This window comes from Phytophthora sojae (assembly GCF_000149755.1).
Source record: "Phytophthora sojae unplaced genomic scaffold PHYSOscaffold_3, whole genome shotgun sequence".
NCBI classification, from domain to species: Eukaryota; Oomycota; class Peronosporomycetes; order Peronosporales; family Peronosporaceae; genus Phytophthora; species Phytophthora sojae.
Window position 1 is genome coordinate 7945894 of NW_009258117.1, and position 11800 is coordinate 7957693.

At 54.1% G+C, this 11800-nt stretch overlaps 4 protein-coding genes across 4 annotated transcripts; 2 read left to right on the forward strand and 2 right to left on the reverse strand.

Annotated features, from left to right (window-relative positions):
- Nucleotides 1-302: 302 nt before the first annotated feature.
- PHYSODRAFT_329750 (hypothetical protein) lies at nt 303-1393 on the reverse strand (the record flags this gene model as incomplete). The annotated part of the gene is made up of 2 exons (XM_009526277.1): nt 303-1106; nt 1184-1393. The coding sequence occupies 2 exons, from the start codon at nt 1391-1393 to the stop codon at nt 303-305; spliced, it is 1014 nt and encodes a 337-aa protein (XP_009524572.1).
- A 364-nt stretch (nt 1394-1757) lies between these two features.
- Nucleotides 1758-2987, forward strand: PHYSODRAFT_313872 (hypothetical protein; the record flags this gene model as incomplete). The annotated part of the gene is made up of 1 exon (XM_009526278.1): nt 1758-2987. One exon carries the CDS (start codon nt 1758-1760, stop codon nt 2985-2987), a length of 1230 nt encoding a protein of 409 aa, XP_009524573.1.
- Nucleotides 2988-3745: 758 nt separating this feature from the next.
- On the forward strand, nt 3746-4518 carry PHYSODRAFT_557723 (hypothetical protein; the record flags this gene model as incomplete). The annotated part of the gene is made up of 2 exons (XM_009526279.1): nt 3746-4145; nt 4233-4518. The coding sequence occupies exons 1-2, from the start codon at nt 3775-3777 to the stop codon at nt 4516-4518; spliced, it is 657 nt and encodes a 218-aa protein (XP_009524574.1). The 5' UTR covers nt 3746-3774.
- PHYSODRAFT_557726 (cellulase-7, endo-1,4-beta-glucanase) lies at nt 4507-6780 on the reverse strand (the record flags this gene model as incomplete). Its single annotated transcript, XM_009526280.1, has 1 exon — nt 4507-6780. One exon carries the CDS (start codon nt 6778-6780, stop codon nt 4861-4863), a length of 1920 nt encoding a protein of 639 aa, XP_009524575.1. The 3' UTR covers nt 4507-4860.
- Nucleotides 6781-11800: the final 5020 nt, after the last annotated feature.

Below are 11800 nucleotides of genomic sequence, written 5' to 3' on the forward strand. Positions count from 1 at the left end.
AGGTTGTCGCCTCCAGTGCTAGCGTCCTCCTCTCAGTTATGGAGGGGAAGTGACACCGGGATCGCGGGATCCAGGATCAATTACCCACAAGGTGATGAAGGTATCCGGCCTCCTCTCCCCCGCGCCGCGTTGATAGTTATTTGTCAACGTTTGGCGGCCCTCTCTATTGCTCTTTCTGCTGCTGGTGGACACTTATCCTGCGGACCAGAGTCACGTCCGGAGGAATCAACCCACCAACATACCTCTAAGTTTTATCTATATCGGTAGTATATTCCCCATTTTTTTACTTAACTGTATTGTTTTTAGCTGGAGCAGCAGGGGTCAACGCTGCCGCTGAGGGTGTCGGCCTCTGTGTCCTTGAAGACGGCGAAGCCCAGACCCAAGCCGACGATCACGGCGACAAACATGAGAGTTTCGTACGTCATGACGGCCAGCATGACCCAGTAGCCCAAGCACAGGTGCACCATGTACAGGACCGCAAGCACCGCTTTGTAATGCAGTGGCAGGCGACGGATGACGGTGACTTCGGACGAAATGGGAAGTACTCGACCGGGTTTCAGTGCGGACGACTCGAGGCCGTTGACACTGTTGACGTGAGGCGTGGAGAGCGACACGTAGTCAGCTTGGGTGACGACAACGCCGTGCTGGAGCACTAGCCACTTCTGGCTGTGCTCGCGGAGCTCGCCGAAGCCTTCGAGTGACATGGCCAGCAGCACGACGCCAAGGAACGCGAACGCGTACTTGACAGCAGATGAGAGCACCCACGACTGGAACAGCAGGAGCAGACACGTCGAATCACTGCCAATTGTCAGTTGGAATCCGTTGAACATGACGGACCCCATGGGCCTGGCAGCAGCTCCGGAGTTGCAGAAGCTGCTCGAAGACGAAGTTTGCGCCGCGATGTACGCTGTGGGGTCGTCGTGGACCATTTGCGCGTGTTCTTCCGAGCAGGTGTAAATCTTCTGAGCGCCTTGGGGGATCCACGGTACTGCGTGGGTGAGCTGGCTGTATCCTTTGCCGCACACGGGGCAAGAGATGTCGGTCGCGTCCTTGTAGATTTCGTCGGTGATGATGTCGGCAGCCTCCGGCTGGCCCAGATTCGCGCCCTGAATAGGCAAACACAATGGAGATATCGTCAGGGAAGGCTGACCACTTGCGAAGCTCGCCGTGGTCAAGTACGCACTGGGTCACTGCGTAGCGTATCGATATGCCCCGCCATTTCGCAGGCGTAGACGTGCTGGTCGCCCAGTATAGGTGCGTTGATGTCAGCTTTCGCATCCATGTTGCACACCGGGCACGTGGTCTTGCGCAGGTTCTGGCTGGCATCCGCGCTTAGCGCCATCCATAGCAGTAGAATCTCCACCAGGGACCAGAGACGGCGTGCGCTTGCCATCGTGAACAACGGCAATGACGAAGTGGTTTCAATTATGAAGAGGACGGGGGCGTTTTCCGTTCAGATTGGAGCGCCGACCCAAATTAGTGATTGCAATGATCACTACGTTACAAGTAGCAGCTTGACACGCGCAGTTCTGGTGTTAGGCTCTCTAAATTTTGCCCAGGTGCGCAAACTCCGTCATTTTTTCTTGAGCAGTTCAGAAACCACTGGGTTGGTTTTGGGTCTCTATCGGACATTGCTTTACTCTGCAACTTGCCTCGCCATGCTCGGGTGTCTTCGTCTGTGGGTCGCTACGGCCATCGCCGGAATGCTCGTGGAACTCGCAACTCCCCACCACCACCACCACCACGACCATCGCGAAATGCAAATGCACCGCGATCTGGTCTCGTCGACGACGGATTATGAGTGCCCCGTGTGCGGAATGACCTCGAACACTGCCTACTACGTGGCCATGACTAACGGCCAGAAGATCTTCGCCTGTAGCATGGGACCACAGTCCACTGCGGACTACAGCTTCAAGGTGAGGAACGCAGCTTACCTGGCTGCCAACATGGCCGAATTCATTGTGAACCCGACGGAAGACGACTACACAAGCTGCGAGGACGCGTGCCCCGAGTGCGCAGATGGAATCAAGGACCCAGTCACTGGAAACCCCGTCACGACGGACAACTTCGTGTACGTCTGCTTGGACAAAGGTCAGAAGATCTACTTCGCGTCGCACGACAACCGCAAAGCGTACCTCGCCAATGTCAACAGCAAGCCGCGGTATCTGGTCGACGACGTGCTCTGCGCTGGGACTTCGTGCTCGGACGCCACGGCCATCACGACGCTGAGCTCCGCGGCTGTGAGTTTCGTATCGGAGTATTCGTCAGCGAGCGGGAGCGGCACGACGACATCCGCGTCAAGCAGCACTGCCGCCATGTCCGACATGTCCTCAACCAGCTCGGACTTCTGCACTGGTCAGGGGTCGGTCATGTTCAACGGTTTCCAGACGTCGATAAACGGGTCGTGCGTGATGCTGATCTTCCAGCCATGGGTGCTAAACACCGCCGTCAAGTACGCGTTCGGCTTCATCGGTTGCTTTCTCCTCGCAGTGATGAACGAATTACTCGCGAAAGCCCGAGAACTGGTGCGGAAGAAGTTGCTGAAAGCTCGCAAGCTCCGACCGACGGACAAACTTCACAAAATGCAGTGCAAACTGGTACTCGCAGTGTTGTACATGGTCCAGATGACCGTGGCGTATTTTGCCATGCTGATCGTGATGACGTACGAAACGGGTTTGTTCATCGCGCTGCTCGCGGGTTTCGGCGCCGGCTTCATGCTCTTCAAGAACGTCGACTTGGACATCATGGAGGAGCGTGGCGCGTGGCGATTCACCAACCCGTCCACTGTTCGCATCGAGGTCGGCGGCATGACATGCAAAACGAATTGCGGCAATGCTGTTCAGACCGCGTTGAAGAACACGCCGGGTGTGACGGATGCGGTCGTAGAGTTCGATGAACAAGCGGCGTACGTATCGGGCTCGGCAGCAGTTAGCGATCTCATAGCTGCCATTGAAGCTGTTGGGTACACCGCGAGTGTCAGCGGATAGAATCTGTCGCCGAATATATAGTGTAATGTGGTTTACTACGTAGAGTTCGCTCATCCAGAGTTAAGTCTTGGAAGATCATACTTGCCACTTTCTGAGTGTAAACAGGGAGTGGTCAACGTGCGGGTGATGGTCACAATGAAGTCAGCGATATTTACTTACTCACAACTGTGGCCAATCCTACTCGCAACTAAACGAGGAATTATCAACATGTCGATGCGCTGCGGTTTTTCAATCACTTCGGTTTATTGTTTCAAGCTAAGCTTACACGCATCGACTACGCCGCCCGAAAGCCACCGGTATGCTCGATTTTATTGACCGTCGGCGCCCTACTTTCAAGCTCAAGTGCCGTGGCTGCAGTTGATCAAGGTCTCTCCTGGCGTGCGAACCCTTACTACCGACGGTGCAGGTAGCCAGCTTTTGAGGACGGAAGGCGCCAACGACGGCGAAGAGAGAGCGGACAAGATTTTGGCGACAATTCATGACCGCTACATGTTCCTGTTGGTACGGTTGACGCCAATCGGAAGCTTTCAAGGGGCTGGGCATGGTCCTGGGGGAGGGGACCACACACACACCAACTATAAGTACTGGCTGAAGTACCTGGATATGTGGAAATCAAGATAGCTGAAGTACCGACCAACAAAGATGACACGAAAAGTAGGATAGCCAACCTCGGTAGAACAAGTAAGTATGTAAATCGCCTACACATTCTTCACTCTAGTGACATTTTAGTGACATCACACCACTTTTTGAGCCACCAGGTAGAGCGCAGCGTAGAGCAGCAGACCTCATGGCGCCGTCGACGTGCCCGCTGCTGCTGGAGAGCCGCGCGCTCATCGACTCGCTGGGCTACGTGGACACGGAGTACAACTCGCCGCAGAGCCAGCAGCAGGTGCAGGCGCTGATCCGCGCCGAGATGGCCACGTTCGCGCCGCCCGCGGACAAATACCTGGCCTACCTGCCGCCCTACTCGCCCACCTTCGGCGGTAGAACGCGCCTGCAGACCGAGTTCAAGCGCGTGGCGGCCAACGTGCCGCTGGACGCCATCGACATGAACAGGTACCAGGTGAAGGAGCCCACGGGCAAGCACGCGCAGAGTCTCGAGGCCTGGGAGCACGCTGCCAAGCAGCTCGAGGTGGCGGTAGAACACCAGAACAATAGGTGGGTCGATTCTACCTTTGATAGTAAAAGTGTAGAACAAAGTAGAATTGGGTAGAATGCTGATTTAATTATTGTCTCGCTGTGCAGGGTGGTGAACCTGGAGCTGCAGCAGGACTACGGCACCAAGCTGGCCAAGGTGCGCGCGGCCGTGTTGGACGGCATGAACGCGCAGTACGAGCACGCGGTGAAGGAGACAAAGGCCGCGTCCGACAAGATCAACCTGGCCCGCCAGCAGGAGCAGGCGCGCAACGCCGCCAAGCTGTACAACTACCAGAGTAAGTACTACGAGCTGCTGGCCAAGAACGCGTCCATCAAGCGGGCATGCGCGGAGCAGGCGCAGCGGCAACAGAAGAAGATGAAGACGGAGGCGTGAGAAAGTGAGTTCAACGACAGGTTTTGGTGCGGTGTGGGGTCTCTAATGCAACGCAGTGGAGCGGTGGCTGCTTCACTAGCAAACTACTATCTCTCTTTTCATTCAACCTATTGGCGCTGCTCTCACGTCCTGTTTGTTCTACCCGCCAGTTCTTTCTTCTCTTTCAGTTTCGATTGCAGCTCCGAGCATTTTACGTTTCTTAGGAAGAATTAAAGGCGAAAATGAAGAAGGCATGCACAGCCCCAGTGCGCACGAGGACGACGGGGCAACTAGAGGCAAAAACTTGCGTGGCCGGACGCATATTACACAGGAAGGGCCAGTCGCGTTCATCAACCCGTCACTCTAAACCGCAGTGGCCGTCGCACTTGAAGACGCCGTGGACGTAGTCGTAGTGGTAGCCGCCGTCGTCGCAGCAGCGCTGGAACCTGAAGACGTGGTGGAACCAGCCGTAGAAGTCGTCGTCGTCGTGGCAGTCGCACTTGATCCACTGCTGGTCGTCGAGTCCACCGTGATGGTGGCGCTGCCGCTGCCGGACGTCGAGGACGTCACCGTCGTGACCTTGGAGAAGCACGGGAACGAGCCGCTGCCCTTGAGGTTCTGTAGGCCCGTGGCGAAGTCCGTGTGGTACGCGTCCCACGACGAGCTCGTGTACAGGCCGTACTGCCACGGGTCGTCGGGCTTGTACTCGTCGTTGAAGTCGTAGGATCCGTCCGGGTTGATGGCCCACGCGAAGCCGCCCGTCATGTTCATATCATTAGCGTACTCGATGAGCATCTCGATGACGCGCGTGCTCGTGAGGCCCTCCAGCAGCTCGGCCGAGCCGTAAATACCGCCGAACTCGCCGTAGAACGTGGGCACGCCGGCCTCCGTCACGGCGTTACCGAAGGCGTTGTCCAGCACAGCCGTTAGGGCGGCCTTGAGCAGCTCGTTGCCGGCCGTCGTGTTCGGGTACTCGGTCACCGACACGGTGTCGCCGCTGGAGGACTGCTTCTTGAAGAAGTAGGACGACGGATACACACTGGGCGAGTAGAAGTGCGGCGCGAAGACGAGCTTGCCGGTCGTGTCGAGCTTGATGGGGTTGATGCTGGCGTTCTGCAGACTGGCGCCGTACCAGTCGTTGTACGTCACGTTGACGCCGTTGATCTCCGTGGTGGAGCTGGTCATGTAGTTGCCCTCGGCCACGATGAGCCAGTTGGGGCAGATGGCCAGGATCTTGTTGCCGATGGTCTCGACGGCGCGCGGCCAGTTGACGTCCGCGTCGCAGTAGTCGTCCGTGTCGTCCTCGGGCCAGCAGCCGCCCACGGGCTCGTTCTTGAGGTCGATGCCGATGATGTTGTACTCGAGGTCGCTGCAGAGCTCGGTGGCCAGCGTCTCGTACATCTTGTAGATGGTGGCGATGGGGTAGTCGTCCGTGTACCACAGGTGCTCGGACGTGTCGTCCGTGAAGTTGGGGTCGATCTTGTGGATGTCGAGCAGCACGCCGATCTGCTGCTTGCCGAGGCCCTGCACGACCTTCTTGATCATGTCGATGTACGTGTCGACGTTGAGGTCCGTGTCGAGGCTGTTGACGAAGAGCTTGGTGTTGGGCGCCGAGTTGTCGATGACCATCTGCGCGTTGAGCGGCAGGCGCACGGCGTTGAAGCCGTTGTCCGACAGGTTGGCCGCGATGTCGTCCAGGTAGCTCTGCTTGGTGGCCAGGCCGTGCGGCACGCCCTCGGCGTTCTCCATGCCGCTCCAGTTGATGCCCGTGAAGACGAGCTGCTCCTTGTCGCCCGTGCGGCTGTCGGTGGCGTAGATCTTGCCGTTGGACGTCACGTAGTCGGGCAGCAGGCAGCTCTTGACGCTCGTGCTCTTGCGCGCGCTGTCCACCTCCGTGGCTGACTCGGTCAGCGCCTGCTGCGACTGCGCGCTGTTGTACTGCTCCACGCCGAAGTACGCGATGAGCGCGAGCGCAGCGGCCGAGACCACGAGCAGGAAGAGCGCGCCGGGCCACACGACCTTGCGGCCCGAGTACGACTTGCGCGCGCCCGCGCCGGCGGCGGACTCGTCCAGGTCCAGCTGGCCCACGGCGATTTCCTGGTGGATGGCCGTCGAGGGCCGCGCGTTCATGGTGGGGCGCATCATGGGCACGTCGCTGCCGGCGTCGTTGGCGCCTGGGCCCAGGTAGCTGCCGTACATCTCCTCCTCGGACGTGTCGCGCCACACGTTCGAGTGCGTGCGCTCGCCGGCGTTCTCCCCGATGGGCGAGTTCCCCGCGTACATGGCTGGCTAATCGCTGAGCGAAGCTTCTTGGTGCAGAGAATGAGGGAGTGCGGCGGAGCGGAGGCGAGCCGAGCGCTGCGACGGACGACATGCAGGCTGGCAGTTGCCGATTCTACCGGTATACCGGTCCAATTATTACAGCCATGGCTAGGTGCTGGATGCAATGTTTGTATGGAAGAGAGGTTTTAGAAACTACTGTTCTAGACGTAGTGTTGCGATTATAGACTGGGCGCTGGCCGCACGCCATGAGCGGTCGGCCCAGCTGGCGCGCAGTGCTGAATACCTCATGCCGCTAGTGATGGCTGTGTCGCGGAGACAGATGCGAGTGAGTGCTGTGGCTCTCGACTTGGTGCAAGTTGATCGGCCGATGTAGCTGCTATCTACAGTGCATGCATTATTGCGAGGGCGTCCAGGCCGCTGACAGCGCTCCGGCACCACCGCTGGACCGAGCCTGAGGAGGTGGCTACGCTCATGATTGGCAGGAGCGCGGCAGAAATCAGGGCGGCGTTAGCGTGACGATCGTGGCCTGCGACTTGTGAGCCCAAGTGGCTTCACAGCTGACAATCTCCGTCCGCGGTGCCGATGAGGTGGTGGCTACAGTGCAGTGCCTCGGACTTCGAGTCGCCCCCAACGCTATTCCACGCTAACTTGCCGATCGCTGTATTGAGTGCCGTGAACGAACGGGCGAAGCTATCGTACACCGGGAAAGCCGGATCCTATCGTCGAACACTGAAGGGCAGTCTGCCCTGTGGAGTACTTAAGTTTGAAGTGAAACGTTTTCCGTGTTGTCAATACGCATTACGCTGAGTTCGTTATTGTAGCGGTCTCGTTGATTCTGCTTTCACCGCCGGGCGAGCTCGACGCCTTCATAGACCCAAGAGCTATTTTCCCACGTCGCCCGCCACTAATTCTCCGACGCCACAGCGATTGACCATGCTAACAATTACAGTACTCCACAAGCGTGTCATCGCGTAGGTTAACAGCTCCGAGAGCGCGCTGCATGTGATGGCATCCAGGATACAGCGGTGCCGAAAATGGCGCCACCAGTGTACGCCTTGGCCAACTGAGGTGGGTAGTGAGTCACTGAGTGACTCACTACCACCCACCCGTGGAGATCTCCGCTCTCAGACCCGACGCTGCTGAGTCTCATGGTAGGTCACTTTGGACCAAACCTTCCGCGTTCTGGCCAGGGTTGCAATACCGTACGTGATGCAATTTTGGATTGAGCACCCGCGACGTGGCAGCAGCGCGCGAAGCGCATGTGGTGGGGTGCCTTGGAGCAGCACGAGGCAATGCCCGGTTGCTTGTCGAGTGACCACTTTCCTCGACAAATCATCAAAGCATCATTGGTCCTCGATTTTCGTACTTTTCAGAGTTTCCTCGATGAACAGACATCGTTTCCTCGATAAAAAGCTACACCCTTGGACACGAAGCAGTTGATCATTTCACCTATAGATCTGCACATACTATGAAGTGTGTCTGTGTGAAGTTTGACTGGTGCTGTGGACAACCCATTACCTGTGGTTAGTGTAGGTCACCGTCGCGACACGCTATCGAGCCCTTAACTGCGGTGATAACAAGGTGAAACCCTGACATCTACTACACCAGATATACGTTATTGTGGAAACCGATTAGATTGTCTAATTGGGATATAAATCGGTTGATTAAGCAGATGATTAAGCTCAATCGGGTCAGATTTGCTAAATCCGACCTCCTAATTAGATCGACAGACTAAGATTTGTACTCTGATTTGACAGAGCGGTCAGTTGTGCCTACAACGCCATGTGGCAAGCTGATTTAGCTGCTCCACGGCTTACAAAGCCCGGGACGGCTGATTTGCATGCTAATCAGCCCGAATGTCCGACACCCACACGGCAATCGGTGGCCGATTTAACGTAAAACCGACAAGCGCTAATGCTGACGAGAAATGACAGCGCAAATACATGACTTCAGAACTTGATAAATAGAATGCAGTACACATCGAAGCTCACAGAAGCGTATTTAATGCACGCGATGCTGTTTCTCGTTAGTAGGTACGCGAATCACTCAGCTCGTGGCGGTAAGTGGTCGCTCGTCGTATTTCTGGCGGGTAATGAGGCAACCCCCATTTTATTAACCATACACCGATTTATACCCTTACCAATGCTATATGAAATCATATAGATCCCCGATTTAGTACCAGTCAAATCTCTCATGAGCGCTGCTTTATCAGCTAATCCGCTCGGGCAATCTAATCGGTTTCCACAATATTATATAAATAGTAAGATCCACATGTTTCGCGCTCAGCACTACTAGGTGTTTTTTTAAAAGAACCTTTCTAAAAACATGCTTAAAAGCATCCAACATGTAAAGCAACACCCCTAAAAAGTGTTTCTAAACGGCTCTGTAATCATATTTCGCATAGAAAGTGGTTCACAGTGTTTATTTCAACTGTTGAAATGCCTCAAATTGAAGTACAATGTACTTATATTGCGGCAATTTTTATTATTGCTACTAGCTAAAAATGTAATTTTTATTACGGTCCGATATTGTACTCAATACAATATAGTACTGTATTTTCGGACCTCTGCCTGGAGGAAATAAATGCATCAACAGGAAAGAACACTTTCGGAAGAATACTAAGAAAATGGTAATGCTTAGTTAGTCTACTCCGCAGACATGTCAGTGACACTCACTCACTGTAAGTGCTGTTTACAAACGTGTTCGTAAGTTTGCTGCTCTGTCACTTGCATTCAATATTTTAATAAGGAGCCATTAAAATGGCTCCTTAAGAGGACAGTTACCCATTGTTGAATCCATACGCACCACGGCGTAGCCAGAGTAATCTAGTGCCAAGTAGTTTGAGGAAATCATGGTTGGTGGAAAGAAGAAAAACTTCGCGAACAAGTCAGCTTACGACAAGTGAAAAGAGCTTCAACTCTTTTTAGTTAAAGTCTTCGAGATGAAGAGTTAAAAACTGTCTAGCTCCACAAACATATTCGCCAGATTCACTGCACACTACTTAAGCTTCTGCATAAACGGATTTAAGTAAACTTATTCTGAAATTACGTCTGAATAAACGAAGGGTCACTTCGCCCCCTCATTGTGCAACTCCAAAAAAGTTAACTTGATTAAAGTAGACACCTCTCTCATTTAGCAACTTGAAGGCATGTATCGACCTCTGCACAGTTTATATTTAGAGATGAATTTAGAGAAACATTTTATGTCGATAAAATGCAGGTTTTGGAAGGCTCCCAAAGGCTGTGAGGCTCGCTCTAATACTTTCTGAGCCACTTCGCTCGCTTCATTCATGTAGAGACAAGTATTCCGACTTCAACGCGCTACCTCTGACACCGCTACGACGAAAATTGCGTGCGCTGGATGCCCACAGAGCTTCGACACTACATTCTGTTAAATAAAAGGTATGAGGAGGACGCGTCGCCGCATGGCGATCGATATATTGCTCACTTCAGGAGCTCATATGCAGTGATTGGAGGTGTAATACACTGCTAGGCTCCATCATCGCCCTGCTACCGGCGCGACCGAGCAGGCAGCGATCATGGAGGGCGTTGCAGGCGATCCTCTAGCAACGATTGCTTCTGGGTACCCACATGGGTCCCTGGTTATGGAAAATCTAGTGCGCCCGGTTTTGGCACCGGAACTGCCCGTCGATCACTCAAGCGCGGGACCACCGCCAAGGCTCTCGGCCAGACGGCCGCCCAGCACAGCGTCTTTGGACTTGCCTGGCCACCGTTTGTGCTTATTTGTGTGATGCTTTACTCCTTCGATGTCGCGACGGATGCGGAACATGCTGCGGATGAGGACCGCAACGCTTGCGGTCACGCTTCTTCGCATCGAAGCTCGCGACAGGCTAGCAGCAGACGCACGCCGTGCAGGCTGGGCTTCATTGAGCTGAATTAACCAGGCAACTGTCGACTGCTTCTTCGCGGGGCGCTCGAGCTCCACTGTATGCAGGCATGTCGTTTGTTAGTTAACCAGGTACACAAGTGGACTCGACGCCACTGCCGGTGATGTCGAGACCGGCGCCAAGTAAGTAAGGCCAGAAGTGTCCAGTTTGACCGACAAGCACAGCGTGCTGGGTGGTTGCGAAGTCATTGAGCATTTTCCCAGGTCTATTGTGAAATTTCCGATATAGCGCCAAACTACCGATTAGATCAATCCAGCGCCCCGAGCTAAGCTATTCAGACTTGCTAAAGTATTTAACGAAGATCACATTCAATAGCGAGTAGCTAATCTCGGCTGGATCGACCTCAGTCTTCGACAAGTGTATCATAGCAAAATCGAGTAGTGCTAAGAGTCTGATAGAGCGCTGACAAACTCGTTTTAAGGTCTAGTAGTACTGTGTTGATCAGATCTGAACGTGTGTTTTTAACGTTTTCTCGTACATGTACTGTATGAGAATTCAAGATTTCACCAGCATTTTCGTAGCGTAAGATGCGTAAAAGACGGGTTCACGAGCGAGAAGATTTGACAATGCTCGGCGAGCAGCACTTGCACGTGCTTTCAGCCAGCACATTCTGCCAGAAGCTCTAATCTAATAATCGATTATTCACGCTTGTTTTGCGCGAAATCTACCTCATAAACCGCTGATTGCAATATAGTGCTAAGAAAAAAGCTTATCGGGGTCACGCTTGTGTGGCGAATACTGTATCTCTTTATCCACATAAGATTACTAGTACCTCAGGTGTGGCGAAATCGAAGATTACCTTATGTGTGGCAAAATCACACGGTGATGTGCCTAAAATGGTTCGCATAATAGTCGCCAAGTGAATAGTCAGGTCATACATTTTTGGCTCATACCTACACTGTACGGTCCATCACCTGCGAAAGCTTCTTTTCTGGTTCATCCTGCCTTGATGTCATCTAGTAGCCATTCTCTCACAAAATGGGGCAGAGTCTCCTCGTCCATCTCGCTCCAAGACTAGGCTCCTTGGTTTCTGATCTTCGGGAACCCAGTTATCCAACAAATCGTTCAGAGATTGTTCAACGGCTTGCCGTGTTTCAAAGTAGTGGTAGTTTG